General features: G+C 40.4%; 2 protein-coding genes, 2 long non-coding RNA genes and 1 pseudogene across 4 annotated transcripts; 4 read left to right on the forward strand and 1 right to left on the reverse strand.

Moving 5' to 3' along the window:
* The first annotated feature begins 833 nt into the window (after positions 1-833).
* nanos2 (nanos homolog 2) lies at positions 834-2,795 on the forward strand. The gene has a single exon (XM_014969924.2). The coding sequence runs from the start codon at positions 1,043-1,045 to the stop codon at positions 1,565-1,567; it is 525 nt and encodes a 174-aa protein (XP_014825410.2). The 5' UTR covers positions 834-1,042; the 3' UTR covers positions 1,568-2,795.
* LOC106905235 (uncharacterized) lies at positions 1,395-6,825 on the forward strand. Its single transcript, XM_088001447.1, has 8 exons — positions 1,395-1,500; positions 3,732-3,879; positions 4,102-4,246; positions 4,338-4,451; positions 5,220-5,364; positions 5,447-5,595; positions 5,690-5,829; positions 6,335-6,825. Exons 2-8 carry the CDS (start codon positions 3,780-3,782, stop codon positions 6,484-6,486), a joined length of 945 nt encoding a protein of 314 aa, XP_087857573.1. The 5' UTR covers positions 1,395-1,500; positions 3,732-3,779; the 3' UTR covers positions 6,487-6,825.
* A 2,155-nt stretch (positions 6,826-8,980) lies between these two features.
* On the forward strand, positions 8,981-12,220 carry LOC106905250 (uncharacterized; annotated as a pseudogene).
* A 607-nt stretch (positions 12,221-12,827) lies between these two features.
* On the forward strand, positions 12,828-13,268 carry LOC148153394 (uncharacterized). Its single transcript, XR_015761644.1, has 2 exons — positions 12,828-12,946; positions 13,025-13,268. It is a non-coding gene; the product is annotated as an uncharacterized LOC148153394 (long non-coding RNA).
* Positions 13,015-17,689, reverse strand: LOC148153395 (uncharacterized). Its single transcript, XR_015761643.1, has 2 exons — positions 13,817-17,689; positions 13,015-13,667 (listed from the first exon to the last, which is right to left on the reverse strand). It is a non-coding gene; the product is annotated as an uncharacterized LOC148153395 (long non-coding RNA).
* Between the last annotated feature and the right edge of the window lie 4 nt (positions 17,690-17,693).

Raw genomic sequence — 17,693 nt, forward strand, 5'->3', positions numbered from 1 at the left:
CACTTTTTAATGTTCTATATTTTTGAAGTGGACTAGACGAGACACTTCGGCGCCGATGGCCATGTCATAACTTGAGATGAATCATGGGTCACCTGTGCAGCCACACGCGCCCACATATCCTATTCAGTAAGTTTTAGTGGCTTACAGTTTTTTTTTCTCAAATTCAGGTGTGAATTTAATCCCAAATTCACACCTTGAACCTAGGGAGTTGAGGTACCCCAAAATATATGTGATTACACAATGTTGCATCTTGAAAATCACAAACTGCAAAAATAAAAAATATAATATAATTATTTACATTTAATATATTTGAATCACACTATTCTCTTTTTCTAATACTTATTATCAATAATAATATGAACAATACAACATGAAAATCAAATATATGTAAATTAAATAAATAACAGTGTTGAGAATTAATCTGTTTGACATTTCCTCTAAAAGCAGGTCTTTTAAAGCAAATTTGTCTTAAGAGGTAAAAATATGTAAATAAATACATAATTTCTGAATGTTAAATAAATGTTCTCCTCATTTGTATCCCTGTTTGTGCAAGCATTTAAAACATATTCAATCAGACGTTAACATTTAAAGGCCTATTTGTCTACAAAGAGCAGCGATCTGCCATCGGGATTGATGAACATTTGACCCATCACCTCCAAAACAAAGCACTGTGCACAGTCTGCAAAGTTTGAAAAGAATATTTGATATCATGTTTCATAGATTATTTTGATTGAGAGCCTCATAATATTTTTCATACCATAATTTAATCGGACTTATTGTTAATTATAGCACAGATATTAAAATTAATCAAACCTTATTACTATGCGATGGAGTTTAATTAGATAGGCTGACTTAATGGACAAAGTCTATTACATCTTCCATAGTGGCAAGTGACAACAATAAAATCGCTTTTCTTCAAAAGAAAAGTTTAAGATAAAAGGTGACAACGTCAAACTGCATAGTTAAGCACCTGCCACCCATCTCAGGACGTAAACATTGTTGCAGTCTGAAGCTATGTCCACGCGTCTATAAATATGCCATAATGCGATCAAAGTCAAACTCAGACAATCCTGTATTGGCAAAAATGACCACAACGCAAACAAGAGTGGACTTCCAGAGCTTCGACATGTGGCACGACTACATGAACCTGAACACGCTCCTGGTGGGCGACCGGCGTCCGGTGGAGCTTGGAGACACACACGAGCCCAGGAAGAAGCCCGTCCAGCAGATGCGCATCATCCAGACGTCACTCGATGGGAAGAAATGGAAAAAATCCTCAGAGACTAGATCAGTCAGCAGCAGCAGCAGTCTGTCGGACACCAGCAGCTGCAGCAAGACCTCGGCGGACCTTTGCCGCTTCTGCAGGCAGAACGGGGAGTCTCCCAGGGTGTACCGGTCCCACGCACTCAGATCGGACGACGGGAAGGTGACCTGCCCCATCCTGTGGAGTTACACCTGCCCCATCTGCGGGGCCAGCGGGGACCACGCTCACACACGCAGGTACTGTCCGCAGGGAAAAAAGCGGATGGAGGCAGAGACGGAGCTGCCAGTTTTCAAGTTCTGGTAACTTGACAGACTCAAATGACAATTACAAAAACTGTACATAATTACAAAAAAAAAAAGAAAGAAAGAAAGAAAGAATGTTCTGGACACGTGTTCAGTTTTACCCCCAAAAGCTGAGAAAGACTCTGTTGTAACGATCAAAAATGATTTTCTTGCAGCTTGTTTATGTTTATGTCAAAATATGTTTGAGTCCAAGTCTGCTGCAGACGATTTGATCTGCAGAGTTCAGCCTGTCACTGTTAAAAAAAAAAAGTTAATTAAAAAAAGCTTCAGTTATGCACGAGGATGACTGATGTGGAAATAGTTCACGTGCCAAACGGTTTATTTTGTATTTGTTTACTAACAGCGATGGACGCACGCGACTTGTTCTGAAATCTTTATGAAAACACAAAATAAACAGTTTCCCGAAGAGTAACTTTTGTGAAGGCGTTTTATTTGTGTGTAAAAACATATATATCACTGTGTGCATAGTTTTGTAACATTCCTATTTAAACATTCATTGCATAATGTCCACTTTAAAAGTTGGAGTTAGAAGGGTAGTAATCTTTTATAGTTTCATAATTCCTGTCCTGCGATTTCATAAGATCAAATCGAAATACGTTTTCGTAACTGCAATAAACTAGTCCTCTGTTTTATAAACTCTTAATCAGACGACACTAGTATAGAGTTGTAGTAATATGTAATATATATGTCTGTGGGCTTATAGTTTAGAGATTCAGTTAGCTGTGAGTCCTGTATTTAAGATTGTTCAGCAATTCTGTCTGTTTTCTAATCCCTATAATCCCATCATGTTCTGAGCATCCAACAGAAAACAAATTTAAACCTTTGTCTCTTAAAAGTTTCCATTTCTCCATAAAACAAGACTTTATTCTACATCGTACATCACAAGAGTGTATGAAGTCGGAAAGTTTTTTGTTGTTGTTGTTGTTTTTTATTCAAAGATGCATGTTTGAACCCCGAAATCCTGGCTGGATTATAAATATAAATTTGCTTTTGACTGGAGAGAAACAGCAACGGTTAGAAACAAGGGAGCCACAAAGTGAGACTTAAATAAATAAATAAATAAATAAATAAATAATAATATTTACCAGGTTCAATAAGCACATCCATTCTCCTTTTGGAAAACTTGTGGTTTTCTTTTATTTTAAATCCCCAAAATAGAAACATAATGGTGGTTCCATAAAATTACTTCAAATTTCTCATCTACAGTAACAATTTATCAAAAATAATAAGTTATCTTTTTAAAAAAATAAAATAAAAAAAATAAAGGTCGCATGCTGTAACATTTGTGTCTAAATGAGTTTTGTTTACCTGGACTCTTTGTGTTGTAAAAGTTGCAGACCCCTGATGTAAACAAACAGACATAAAAAGCATAACTTATTTAATTCACCAGATAATAACTCAAAATGATCTAATGTTTGAGGGAAAAACAAAGTTACAGATTTTGATTGCACTAGCATTCTTTAAAGACTACTGGAGGTCTTATTTTTATCAGCAGAATTTACTCTTTTCTTTGCAAATGTGTTTTTGGTATTTCAGCTCAACAAATACCAGAAAAAATGTTATTTAAAACATTTTTACATAATTCGAGTCATTCAATCTACCTGTTTGCTAATAAGACACACTGTCAGCTTTTTTTTCAGGACCATGATGCATTTTGTTCAGCTCAACATTTCATAACTCTGAAGATCAGGTGGATTAAAATCACTTCCTGGCCAATCCTAACAGAGTAATGCAGGGGTTGAGTAAGAAAGCTTACATGAATGTATGAATGGGTCATAAATACTATGTTATCCAACACAGTATGGGGGCAAAGTCTCACTCTTTATGTGTTCAGAATTACTAAAGAGAGTCATAAACAGGAGGCAGCTTAGGTGGTGCCTTGTTTTTTTCATTCTTTCAAGTTTTTTTTTATCTGTATTGAGGTAAAAAAAAAAGTGTCTGGTGTCGTATGTTTCAAACACGCACACGTGCGGAACAGTCTAGTAAACTCAACGTCATAAAAGTCCTGCTATTACACAACCACACCTTTTAAATTCAGTGAAGACCCTTGGTTTGCACCACACTGCGGAGAACTCTTATTCAGGGGCAAATAAGTGGTAGGTTTCTGCTAATGATGCAGATTGTCTGACGTGGCACCAACATCGTTTTTTCTCTCCGTTTTCCAGATTGGTTGACAAATATTTCTTGCTCTCAGGTAAGTTGAAGCATCAAGAATGGCGAAGCACAACCTCGGTCTTCTGATTGCCATGGCGATGGCATTGATCATCTTCATCATCACCATGGTGTTCTCTGCGCTGGCAGCAGCAGGAAGCTGTGAGTTTGAATTTAAAGATTTAAGTTATTTAATTGCTTGTAATATCAATGACATAAAATACTATTCTTTTCTGCATTACAATGGTTAAATCTTTTTTTTTTTAATTGAAAAAGTTGAAAAAAGGCTAACTGTATTATAATTGTTTCATTGTTTCTATTTTTACCCTTTTAGCTGATTTTTCATATATATATATATATATTTTTTTCTTGTTTACTATACAGCCCCGTTTTTATACGACACCAGCAACATTTCCGCTCAGTTTGTCATCCAGCTCACACCATCAGGTTGGACCTTCACCATCTGGACTATCATTTACTTGTTTCTGGCTTTGGTGATGGTGTACATCCTCTCCGGCATCTTCAGAAAGTAAGTGAAAAAGCTCAAATTGAGGTTTTCGGCTTAAGTGAAACATCGAATTACAATAGTGACTTTGGCGGTGTGCAAATATTCTCTGCAGGAACGCCTACGGCTATGTCTACTGCAGCCCTGCTGTTCTGCCGTACGGCTTTTTTGCGTTTTGGTGCTTGAATCTGGTCCTCAACATCTCATGGTTGTTCCTGTGGGACAGAATGTAAGACGGAAACTTTTTCATGTCAGCTTAATCTGTTCTTTTTCCATTTGTAGGTAGTTTGTTTTGAGAGAGATTATTTAAGACATTACAATAATGTTAAGTGCCATATTTATTGTATTCGGTGCACTCAGTGTTTCAAAATCAAAGCTATTGTGCATTACTGGTACATCAAATGGATATGTAGGATACTTTAGTTGTCAGGAGGAACAGGCTGCATTTTGTTTTCACAAAACACTGAAATAATCCTCATTAGCCGTTGTATATTTCAAAATATACAAAGTTTGGTTCTTTTGGATTGCTCTTTGTTGCTTGTATTTTTTTAATTTAAAAATAAAAATTTAAGTAACTTAAATACAATTTTGTTGGCAAAAATTAAAATGTCTAAATTACCATGCCTAAAAAAAACTAAGAAGAGTTTCAAAATAAGTAATTTTTTTCATCTGATACATCCAGCTCTGCAAACCACATCTCCTTGACAAACAGACATTTGCATGTGCTGCCTCCGTGCAGTTGTACAAATGATTTAACTACTTATCAAAGGTTTCCAAAAGTTCTTTATTGGGGTGTTTTATTTATTGTATCCACGAGTTTGCAGACTGAAAGCGTTGGATTAGGGACAGAATATTTCATTATGCAGCCCACTGATAAAGCTGACCTTTGCTAAGGAGATAAGCAGCAGAATGTGCAAATTACAAAACAGTTGTAAATGTGAAGTTTGGTCGTAAACCGTGTTTTTATTCCAAGTGTAATTTTTATTTTTTTTTGAAGGTTCATGCCTGCTGCGCTTGCCTTCCTCACCCTGATCGCACTGACAAACTATGGTGTGATATTCTTCTCCTGCTACGGCCTGAGCCAATATGGAGCCTGGCTCAACAAATACCACAAAGTAGACCTGTGGCTCCACAGAGTGTTGGTTAGTTTTTCCAGCTTAGCTTTTACCTGTTCAACTGTCTTCTCAGCTTCTGTCTTAATATTTTCTTTTGTCTGTATCGCAGATTCAGAATGGGGTCGCCATATATGCCACATGGACAACCATAGCTTCTCTCGTTAACTTGACCATTGTGTTAGAGTATGACGCCAAAGTGTCCAGCACAGACGCTGCCACGGTTTCCCTTTCACTTTTGACCGTAGTGGTGGCTGCGTGGTGTGTATAAGTTGGATTTTTTTTTTTAATTTGTTTTATTTTTACAGAAAAATAAAAACATGGACGCAATGTCTTGTCTCTTTGGCTGTCTCAGGTTCCTCCTGGAAAACTTTGTCCTTGACAAACACGTCAGGTTCATTCTCTCCATCTACCCAGTTGTGATCTGGGCGCTGACAGGCGTCTTTACGGAAAACTACAACGCTGCTGATCCCACTCGCAATAACGTCTTCATTGGTAAGGAAAAAGGATGCTTATCTCAGTCGACAACATTGCAACGACTTTCAGTTTGTTTGCAAGAGCACATGTATTGCAATGATATTGTAAAGAGAATATACATTCTCTTTCAGCAAATCATCTGGTCCTAACCAAATCTTGAAAGTTACATGTAGATTTAGAAAAACAACTCTAAAACAAAAATCTCTATTTCAAGTATCAAGCATAATAATTTGGGCTGAAGGACTTGATCAAGTCATAAAACACAGCACATCAACACAATTCAAAATCATACATATTATTAACCAATGTAGATACTTAAAAATGTGACAATGTGACAAACTCCAGCCTAAGTTAAGTTTACAGAACCACTTTTCCCTGCAATTACAACTGTGGTCTCTACTGGCTTTGCACATTTACTGAAACCACTGCCTAATACTCTAAGTGCTCAAACTCAGTCAGAATAGATGAGAAGCATCTTTACATGTAATTAGTAATACGATAAATTACTTTTCTTCCAACACAGCTGCACTGTTGGGCATCGCCTGTTTCCTGTTTGTTGCACGGATACTTCTGGTCACCTGGAGGCAAATCAAAAAGCCGCTCTACAAAGACGTAAACCCTGATGACATGTCGCCAATGGAGATCGCAGAGAAGCAGAAAAAGATGTTTAAATGAGCGTCTTTTGTGTGTGTGTGATTGAGGCTTTTATTTTATGTCTGACTTTATCTTGCGATCTCTGTAAAATATACCTGAAAATCCATTGCATCTGTTTGATAAGCGTGTCCTTGAGAAGATGGCTGACTCATCATGAAGCTCTTATGAACCTGTATGATAACACACCTGTAAACACGCTGAGCTCCCTCACAGATTAGACACGTGTGTGCCGTTTTTTATTTCCGATGAGTTTTGTCCTTTAAGTTTCGTTATGTTATTGTTTGCTTTTTGTTCATATATTATGACTATTGGGTTGTCTAGCTTTTGTATTATGAAAATAAAGACTATTTTTAATCAATTTATAAAGGATAAGTCTGGATCATTTTTGCAGTGCCAATGTTAGAATCAGAATTTCATCACTTATCCTTGAGGGGAAATTAAATAATACAAGACAACACATTCAAGACATTAAATACATTAACAAAACAGTCTGAATTTTTTTTATAAGTAGCTCAAGCAATATTAACGAACTATTTAGTGTTAATCAAAACCCTCTGAGTGATCCAGGGTTGCATTAACAGATAACAGAAAGTCAGAATAAGACCCACTGCTCTCTTTGAGCTACAAAATGTGCCTGAACATTAACCAGATTCAAATAAATGCAGGAAAGCTCAGAGTAAAAACAAACTCTAAATTTAGATCTAAATCTAGATTTTCCATGTTTCATATTTCCATCCTTTCATATTTGTATGAGTATCAGTTCATTTGGAACTTTTCGGAATGCAACAATATCCACATATTGCCAAATTTTTGCTGTTGTGGTACTGTCTAGAACAAGAAATAGAAATGTTTTTTCTATTTCTTCAATGAATTCACATAAACAACAAATACAGACATAGAATAGTGTGTTAATCAAAATAAACCAAATACATTTCCCGTAAATTTTCTGTGCAACAAATAGTAAATATTGAACTGAGAGAGCTTTTCTCTTTAATCTTCAACAGATTAAGGAATATTGAGTAGATAAAACTTGTATAAATATATTAATAAATACACATCAACTCAGCAATGAAACAGCTTGATGATTAAAACTGAGTAGAAGTCTGTTGATCCTAATCTTACTGATGATTAGGTCAATTAATTTTTGTCAATTAAATATGAATGATGCTAAAAGCTTCAATCTGTGACAAAAACCAGGTTTTATTCTTTTTTTACTTTTCTGTAAGTTAAAATGTTGAAAATCATTGAGACTAATATGCCTCAGTCGAGTTTCAAGCATCACTACATGAAAACCTTTGAATTAATTTGGTATCACGACGATAATAGAGGAGAACATCCTTTACAACTCTGCTTCAAATCTCCCATATGTTTTTATCTGTTCCGTAATCTGCTTACTATGAATTATCACACCATATCCAGGTGGGGCTGCCGTCGCTTGCAGGAGTCTGTTACACTCGGAGGGAAGGTTTATGAAACAAACGTTATCAAATAAGATGACTTTGCGCTGAGTTGCTGTGACCTAAACATCTGCCAGAAGTTGCTGCTCTTCACCTGTGTTGAAATTAAAGTGACAGAAATAAGCAAAAACATTTCTTGTAGAGAGGATATTTAAAGGCTCGTTAGCCAACATTTAAACGCTTCAGCTGATTACGAGAACAGTATCCATTCCAGTTCTGAGCCTCTCTGATCTCATTCATACATGTGCTACTTTCGTCGGTTTTTATAGATTTATATATTTATGGGTTTCTCAGAATACTAAGCCAAAAGTTCAAGAAATCCTTCATCGAAAGGTCTATTTGCCAAAACATTCCTTGCGGTAAGCACGGCAGTAGTGCAGACACCACATCTGACTTATTTGTTAAATGATGTCATCTGATATAACAAAAACTACAAGCACAGTTTCAAATATCTGTTTGCTTGGTTTGTCTGTTAATCATAAACCAAAGATTAATAATAATAAAAAAAAGCACCATCATTTTAATAAAGAAGGAATGTACAATATATATATGTGCATCTTCTAAAAATAACTGGACCCTCTGTACCAAGCTGCAAGTGCCTGTAAGATAAGAGCTGCACGTGACCCTCAGGTGGGTCGTAAACGTTTCTCTTACCTAACTTTAAACCTCTATATAACAGGCCGATCCCCCGCCGATGCTCCGCATTTACTCACTCTCTTCACACCAGCGACTTGGTGGACATCAGAAGAGCAAACAAGGTACGCTACAGCCGATGTATATGTGGACTTTGTTTTCTGTCACGTTGCCAGTTTTTTATTGACTTGCATAAAGCGGAGCTGACATAGCAACTCATGAATGTATATGTAATGTTATACAAGCTGTTTCAAAGCGTAAATGTAAATCTTTGTTTGTTATCAAAATTTTAAAAATTTTGATAACAAAATTATCAAAATTTTGTTATCAAAATTTTGATAACAAAATATTAATGTTTTTTTCTATCACTGTTTTCATACTTTAAAACTGTATTTTTCCTCTATTTGTCAATAGTGTATTTGCATCAGACCACAATGGGAAAGCACAACTATGGGCGACTTGCTGCCATATTAGTATCTGTTGCCGTCTATGCAGTAAGTCTCGTGTTCAACGGGCTTTCTGTGGTTGGAGTTGGTGAGTTGGATCATATTCTATCTCTTCTGTTAAGATTATTTTCTCTGTAAGTCTTGAATTCTCACTGCAGGATGATAAACACAAATATCAGTTCAATATGCAATTTTCTCTTGAGCTTGAATCAGCAGTAGCGTCTTACCTCTCGTACGCAGGTCCCTATACCACGACTACAGGCAATGTGTCGGCTGTGTACGACACAGAGCTCACTCCTTCAGGGTGGACCTTCAACATCTGGACCGTCATCTACATCTGGCTGTCTGCAATGATCGTTTACATCGTTTCTGGTCTTTGCAGAAGGTAGCAGGAACATTCTGTGTTTATGCTAACAGAAGTAAAAGTGATTTAAAGACCGTCCCATTTGTTTTGTTCTGCAGGAATGGTTATGGATATGTCTACTGCAGCCCCGCAGTGTTGCCCTATGGATTCTTCATCAGCTGGTGTCTCAATCAAGGATTCAACATTTCTTGGCTTCTTGTTTGGGACAGAGGGTAGGAGCCTTCTCTAAAAGCTTCAGTTTGTTTTTGTAACAATCTCAACTGAGTCACAAAGCAAGCAGTTTGAATGTTTGAATTTGTGTTTTCTGTTTTAAGACTGATGATTCCTGCGCTCATTTTCCTCATCCTGCTTATCTGTACAAACTACTCCATGGTTGGTTTCATCTGTCACGGGCTTCACGTTTACGGACCCTGGCTCAATAAGTACAGCAAAGTAGATCTGTGGCTCATTCGCATGTTGGTGAGTGCTTGTAACAGCCAGCCCAAGAAACAAGCAAACTAAGCTTGTTTAGTTTGCTTGTTTCTAATGTAACTACAGTTATCATTAAAATAGTTATTAAAAAAAAACACAAAATGAAAGAAGCATTATGTTTGACAAAGTTACTCTTCAGCTAAGCAGCAAAAACTATAAATGCAACCTCTGCTAAGTCAGCTTAAACACAAGCTGGGAAATTAAATGGAAAAAAAAGTAACATTAACTTTTAAAAAAACATATACTGTTCATAACAGATGTTTGTATGTGCTGTGTTCAGCGATTAAATAAGTCATTATATTTCTTGTTTAGGAAGATTAGCATCAGATAAATTCCAAAATATTCAGTTAAATTTTTATTCTAGAGTTTCTTTTAACAATCCAGAGTTCAGAAGTTTAATTACATTTCTATCTGGCTTCTTACTCGCTGAGTCGTCTTTCAGCCATTATCAGAACATGATTCACATAACTGTGGGTAACGACCCTCGGTTACCAGGCAGTATCTCCATAACGTTGGTTGATGCAAATATTTTGCACCAAAACATGTACACTGAATCACTGAGCATTTTTTCTTTAGGGGGAACATTCCCATAATGCTTTTTTCTATTGCTTTAGAACATAAACATTAGGCTTTTGAAAATCTGACCTAAGGATGGACCAGACTTGCGCACATTTTTTAAATCATAGCAATCAGTGACTGAAAGCTGCAAAATCTGGAAAAATGTAATGTACTGTAATATTTGTGATGCTAGAAGGCAAAAACATTCAAGCAATGATTATAAATAATATCAGCTGAGCTGCAATTAACAATGGTAATTAGAGTTTGCCAAAAATTTCAGTTTAAGGGCCCAAACCAAACTTGGGTAGGCATGATTGGATTTTATTTTACAGAAATGAATAATAAAAGAAGGCAAAAAAAAAAAGTATTTAATTTTCAAACTCATGAAATCTTTATCTGCAGGTTCTCAATGGTGTGATGATATACACAACATGGACGACCATTGCAACTCTCCTCAACCTGACTATCGTGCTGAAGTATGAAGCCAACATGTCCACAGCAGACTCTGCCACCCTATCTTACTCTCTGTTGTCTGTGGTGCTGCTTGTGTGGTGAGTGGTATTTCTTTGGATAATGTATATTTTGGGAAGAAAAATTATAGCATGATCTTTATAATCAATGCCTTCGCAGGTTCGTTGTGGAAAACTTTGTCCTGGACAGACATGCGGTATGTTTTCATTCCCTACGTTGTTGTGATCTGGGCTCTGTCTGGAAACCTGGACAAGAATTATGACGCCTCCTCACCCAGCCGCAATGGCATCTTCATTGGTAAGAAAAGTGGAAATTTAGATGTTTTATATGCAGATAATGTGAGAATGTCAGAAATGCAAAATTGCCTAGAGCAAATGTGATATAAGAAATATTTTTTTTAGACTACCAGTTTTTGATATGGGCCAGGACCAGCTTCCAAGAATACTATACCAAGGGAAAAGGGAAGGGAGAGAAAAAGAGACGGAGGGAGGTGCAGGGGGGATGGGTAGACAACCAGAAAGAAAAATAAACTTATCAGTTAGTTTCATCCTGATTATGTTTTCGTTTGCCTCTGCAGTCAGCACGCAGTTGGCCCCCTCCCTGCTTTTGTGTTGAGTAACCACCCCCTACTTGCTGCTGAGAATGAGGACACCATGTCCTTTGAGAGGGACTGTGCAGTGTTTTATCCCACCACAGAATCCCTCACTTCACAAAAGATAAATATAAACCAAGAACAAAACACACTGAACGAACTAAGGCAAGATCTGAAGTGAAGAAACAACGAAGAAGTAATCAAAACAGAAACCAAAATGATTCTCAAAGCTGAACACTACCTAACAGATTGTTTTCTTGTAGCTGTCCTGCTGGCTGTATCCTGTGTGCTGTTTGCCATCCGGATTGCTTTAGTAGTTTGGAGACACATCAAGCAGCCACTGTATGAAGACGCAGGTCCCAAAGCCTTGGAGGTGTCCGAAATAGCTGAGAAGCAGAAAAAAATATTCCGTTGAGAACTTTTGAGTATAGCAAGCAAACAAAGCTGCCTTTTCTATTTAAACTACCTATTTTTGTGTTTGTTCTGACACATTAACTTTCACTGCAGTATAATTTTGCTACTATGCTTTTGGACTGCCTGATCTATAAAGCTCTCATGGTTGTTGCCTCAAATTTAGATAAGACTTTGATAGGAACACTGTGATTACATTATAATTACAGCAGTTCACATCAGAAATGGGTTGTAATTAACTTTCTTTTTAACATTTGTATATTTAAATGTATATTTTTTCTGTATTGCTTTTTGTTTTGTGTTTAAATAAAACCTACATTCCAAACTTAAGTGTTCTCTATGCACATTTATATTGTTTCATACTTTAAATATTTTGTTGAATTTAAATTGAAGTGTGACTAAAGAAATCTCTCAACAAAAATAAAATGCAATTTCGTTGTGCTTTTAGATCAATTAACATAATTTCAGGAGTCTTATGGTATATTACATAGTTTTCAATGCAGAATTAAACTCTCGGAATAAAACAATACGTTTATTTTTATTATTTTTATTCCAGGTGGCATGTTATGCCATTTTTCTCTAGACATCTTTAATTGTTATAATATTAAGTAATTGCTAAAATAAAATGGCTAAATCTTTTATTTTGTAGGTCTTTTGCAAACTTTGGAAGATAAACATGAAATGAAACGTATTCGGGCTCTGGGTATATATATATATATATATATATATATATATATATATATATATATATATATATATATATATATATATATATATATATATATACATATGAATTATCAGACCATAAAGTGAATGAAAACTACAACCGGAAGTAAACATTACATGCAAACTATTGCTTTTTATGTACATTTTTCTGCACAATTAATCTTTTTAGTGATGTATTTAATGATACGAACAAGCAAAGTGGATTTCATATCTAAAATGCACATCAGTGTCACAGCTGCGGCTGAGCTGTGACCACTCACACCTGAACATCATCTCCCTGATCTCCAGCTGCTGCCATATAAGGATGGATCTTCCCCCTGCACGGCGTCAGATTGTTGTTAAACCCTCAGCGGTAACACCTTCAGGCCTGCTGTAAAGACTTGAGCTAAATTGCCCAGTACTAACCTGTCTGTCTCTTCCTTTTGCCCAGTTGCCTCTCCTGTCCCCGATCCTGACCCTCTCCACTGGATTTGGACCTCCTGGCTTTGACCCCCGTCTGTCTGACTCTGAGATCTGGTACCTGTTTTGACCTGGATTTGGACCCGCCGGCGCTGACCCCTGTCTGTCTGACCCTGAGATCTGGAACCGCCCGACCCCGACTTGGATTCCCTGGTTTTGACCCCGGCCTGTCTGACTAAGAACTGGTGTACTCCTTAATAAACAACCGATTTGTATTCTCTGTTCAGTCCCTGCGTCCATCGGTGCCTACTCGTGTCAGAACAATCTGACCATACAACATGGACCCGACTGAACAGGACCCCGCTGCAGCCTTGAGGGACGTCTTAAGCCGACAAGGAGTGGTGTTAGGGCAAAGCGTTCATCGGCTCACTGGACTAGAAGCGGCCAGCCAAACTCTCCATCAGGAAATCGCCCAGTTGTCCGCACAGGTAGACAAACTAACCTCAATGCTTTCCCCCAGTCAAGGACCGTCAGACGCCTCAACGGCTGCTGCTGCTCCTCCACCCGTCTCACCGGCCGAACCTCCGGCTCTCCCCGCTCCGGTAAATTCTCGAGGTCCGTATGTTCCTGATCCTCCTCCATTCTCAGGTGAACTGTCTAAATGCCGGGGTTTCCTGTTACAATGTCGGATGGTATTTAATCAGCAACCTAGGGCTTTTGCCTCCGATTTATCCAAGATATATTATGTCATGGGATTGCTGAGGGACCAGGCTTTAGCCTGGGCGCTGGCGTTTGACACAACTACACCGTTAACCTCCCTTACCTTTAAACGGTTCTCTGAAGAATTAAGCACTGTGTTTGATCACCCGGATCATGTTGGGGATGCCTCCAAACGCCTGCTGAAACTTCGCCAAGGCTCCCGTAGTGCAGCCGAGTTCTCAGTGGAGTTTCGCACACTGGCTGCTGACACAAAATGGAACGACGAAGCGCTCAAAGGAGTGTATTATCACGCCTTAAATGAAACCTTAAAGGACGGCCTGTCCGTCAGTGATGATGCCAAGGACTTGAACTCACTAATCACAATGTCTATCCGTCTTGACAACAGGCTTCGTGAGCGACGCCGGGAGCGGCCCGGCCAGCCTGCCTCAGCGCTTCCTCGGCTGTTTCCGCCTGCTGTGGAGCGCAGCAGCGCCACCCCTGTTTTTCCGCCGGTCCAGTCACAGGCTCCAGCGCCCCCTGATGACGAACCCATGCAAATAGGTAGAACACACCTGACTGCCACAGAAAGACAGAGGCGTCTCCAAACTGGTGACTGCCTCTATTGCGGTAAGCCTGGGCACAGAATCTCCAACTGCCCTGTTCGGCCAAAAGACAAAGCTCATTAGAGGTGGGGACTCTAGTGAGCAGCACGGGAAGTCCCCAACTCTCTACTAGTCGCCTACTAATTGATGTTAAGCTTTGTCACCAGTCTACTTCCCACTCATTAACTGCCTTGATTGATTCTGGGGCTGAGGATAACTTTATTGATGAAGGCTTGATTAAAGAACTGAACATTCCCAGTGAACCCCTCAGCTCACCGTTATCTGCTAATGGTCTTAATGGTGCTCTCTTGTTTTCAGTCACATGTCAGACACCCCCTCTGCTGATCACATCAGGTAACCACAGGGAGGTTCTCCAATTTAAGGTTATCCCATCCTCCAGTTTTTCCATGGTGTTGGGTCATCCATGGTTGAGACTTCATAATCCCCATATTGATTGGGTCACAGGAAGGATAGTTAGCTGGAGTCTGTCCTGTTCTAATAACTGTCTTCGTGCTGCCCAGCCTAACTGCGGGAGTCTTTGTGACAGCCCGGACCCCCCTGATCTGTCATTGGTTCCTCCTGAGTACCACAACCTAGCTGCCGTTTTCAGTAAGTCCCGAGCCCTCTCACTCCCCCCTCATCGACCGTACGACTGTGCGATAGAGCTCCTGCCTGATGCTCCGCTGCCTAACAGTCGCTTGTTCAGCCTGTCCAAGCAGGAACATGAGGCCATGGAGGCCTACATCAATGACTCTGTAGCAGCTGGTATCATCCGCCGCTCGTCATCCCCACTAAGTGCCAGTTTCTTCTTTGTAGGAAAAAAGGATGGTACATTACGCCCATGCATTGACTATCGGGGGTTAAATGAAATCACCATCAGGAATAAATACCCATTACCCCTGATGTCCACAGCTTTTGAACTGCTGCAAGGGGCAACCATTTTCTCCAAATTGGATTTACGAAATGCCTATCATCTAGTCAGGATAAGGGAGGGAGATGAATGGAAGACGGCTTTTAAGACCTCTATCGGCCACTTCGAATACTTGGTGATGCCTTTTGGCCTAACCAATGCCCCTGCTGTTTTCCAGGCCTTCGTTAATGACGTTCTGAGGGATTTCTTAAATCATTTTGTATTCGTTTATTTGGATGACATACTTATTTTCTCACGGACCAAGGAGGAGCATGTCAGCCATGTTCGTCAGGTTCTCCAGAGGCTGCTGGAGAACAAACTGTTTGTTAAAGCTGAAAAGTGCCGTTTTCATCTTTCCACAGTTGACTTCCTGGGGTTTGTCATTGAGAATGGACAGATCAGAGCTGATCCTGCCAAGACTAAGGCAGTGGTGGAGTGGCCAGAACCCAGTACCCGTAAGCAACTTCAGCGTTTCCTGGGTTTTGCAAACTTTTATCGTAAGTTCATTAAGAACTACAGCATTGTTGCCCAGCCATTAACTCGCCTCACTTCCATTAAGCAGCCCTTCTCATGGCCACCAGAAGCAGCAGTGGCCTTTAAGGAGCTCAAACAACTGTTTTCCTCCCCACCAGTTCTCATTCACCCTGATCCTGAGAAACAGTTTGTTGTAGAAGTGGATGCGTCAGCCACTGGGGTAGGGGCAGTTCTGTCCCAGCATTCGGGCCCTGCACACAAGCTACTGCCTTGTGCCTTCTTTTCCAGGAGACTCAGCCCTCCGGAACTAAACTACTGTGTGGGGGACCGGGAGCTGCTAGCAGTTAAGCTGGCTCTGGAGGAGTGGCGTCATTGGCTGGAGGGGTCCACTCAACCATTTATAGTCTGGACTGATCACAAAAACCTATCCTACATTCAGTCTGCAAAGAGGTTAACTCCACGCCATGCTAGGTGGTCATTGTTTTTCTCAAGATTCAACTTTGTCTTAACTTACAGACCTGGCTCCAAGAACTGCAAACCCGACGCACTCTCTCGTCAGTTTGAACCGGAGACTCTGAAAAAGGAACCAGAGAGTGTCTTACCGGCTTCATGTGTGGTGGCTACGCTCTCCTGGGAGATCGAACAGTTGGTGAGGCAAGCTCAACCCAAACAACCTACCCCTGTGGACTGTCCTCCCAACCGTTTGTTTGTCCCAGAAAGTGTTCGTCCTAAGGTTCTTCAGTGGATCCATGCTTCCAAGTTTGCCTGCCATCCTGGGGTCCATCGAACTCTCACCTTATTGCAGAGTCATTTCTGGTGGTCATCCATGGCTCAAGACACCCGTCAGTATGTTTCCGCCTGCACCATCTGTAATCGGGGAAAGTCCAGCAATAAACAACCCGCTGGTTACTTGTGCCCTCTGCCTGTACCAGGACGACCCTGGTCACACATCTCGATGGATTTTGTTACAGGGCTTCCCCCATCTGAAGGTAACTCTGTTATTTTAACCATTGTCGACCGGTTCTCTAAGTCTGCCCATTTTGTAGCACTACCCAAGTTGCCTACTGCCATGGAAACCGCTAATCTCCTGGTGCACCATGTGGTGCGTTTACATGGCATCCCCTTGGACATTGTCACAGACCGGGGGCCCCAATTCACATCCAGGGTCTGGCATGCCTTTTGTCAAGCGTTGGGTGCCACTGTGAGTCTTTCGTCGGGCTTCCACCCACAAACTAACGGCCAGACTGAGAGGGTCAACCAGGAGTTGGAGGCAGCCCTGCGCTGTGTAGTGATTAACAATCCTGCCTCTTGGTCTCAGTTTCTACCTTGGGTAGAATACTCTCACAACTCCCTGACCAGCACTGCCACAGGTATGTCCCCTTTTGAGGTGTCCTTGGGCTATCAGCCGCCTTTGTTTCCCTCTCAGGAAAAGGAGCTCTCTGTACCATCGGTGCAGCATCACCTTCGTCGATGTCATCGGTTGTGGCGACGGACTCGTGCAGCCCTCTCCCGGACGGCCGACCGCAATCGTCTACTGGCTGATCGTCACAGAACCCCAGCTCCCAGTTACCAACCTGGTCAAGAGGTTTGGTTGTCCACAAGGAACATTCCTCTAAAAACAGACTGTAAGAAACTCTCTCCTCGTTTTATTGGCCCATTCACAATTACTAAGATTATCAATCCAGTGACTGTTCGCCTTGACCTTCCTCAAAATATGAAGATCCACCCCTCATTTCACGTGTCCCAGATTAAACCTGTTGTCTCTAGTCGCCTTTGTCCACCCGACCCCCCTCCACCTCCCCCTAGGATTGTTGACGGGGGCCCTGTTTACGCTGTTCGCCGTCTCCTGGATGTGCGCCGCCGGGGGCGGGGACTGCAGTACCTGGTGGACTGGGAAGGGTATGGCCCTGAAGAGCGGAGCTGGGTGGCGCGTTCTGCCATCCTGGATCCTCAGCTCATCCGTGACTTCAATTGTCGGCGAGGGGACCGTCGGCTGTCCTGAGGGGCGCCTTAAG

Source organism: Poecilia mexicana, unplaced genomic scaffold (assembly GCF_051168715.1).
Source record: "Poecilia mexicana isolate PSO_F unplaced genomic scaffold, ASM5116871v1 scaffold_20, whole genome shotgun sequence".
NCBI lineage: Eukaryota > Metazoa > Chordata > Actinopteri > Cyprinodontiformes > Poeciliidae > Poecilia > Poecilia mexicana.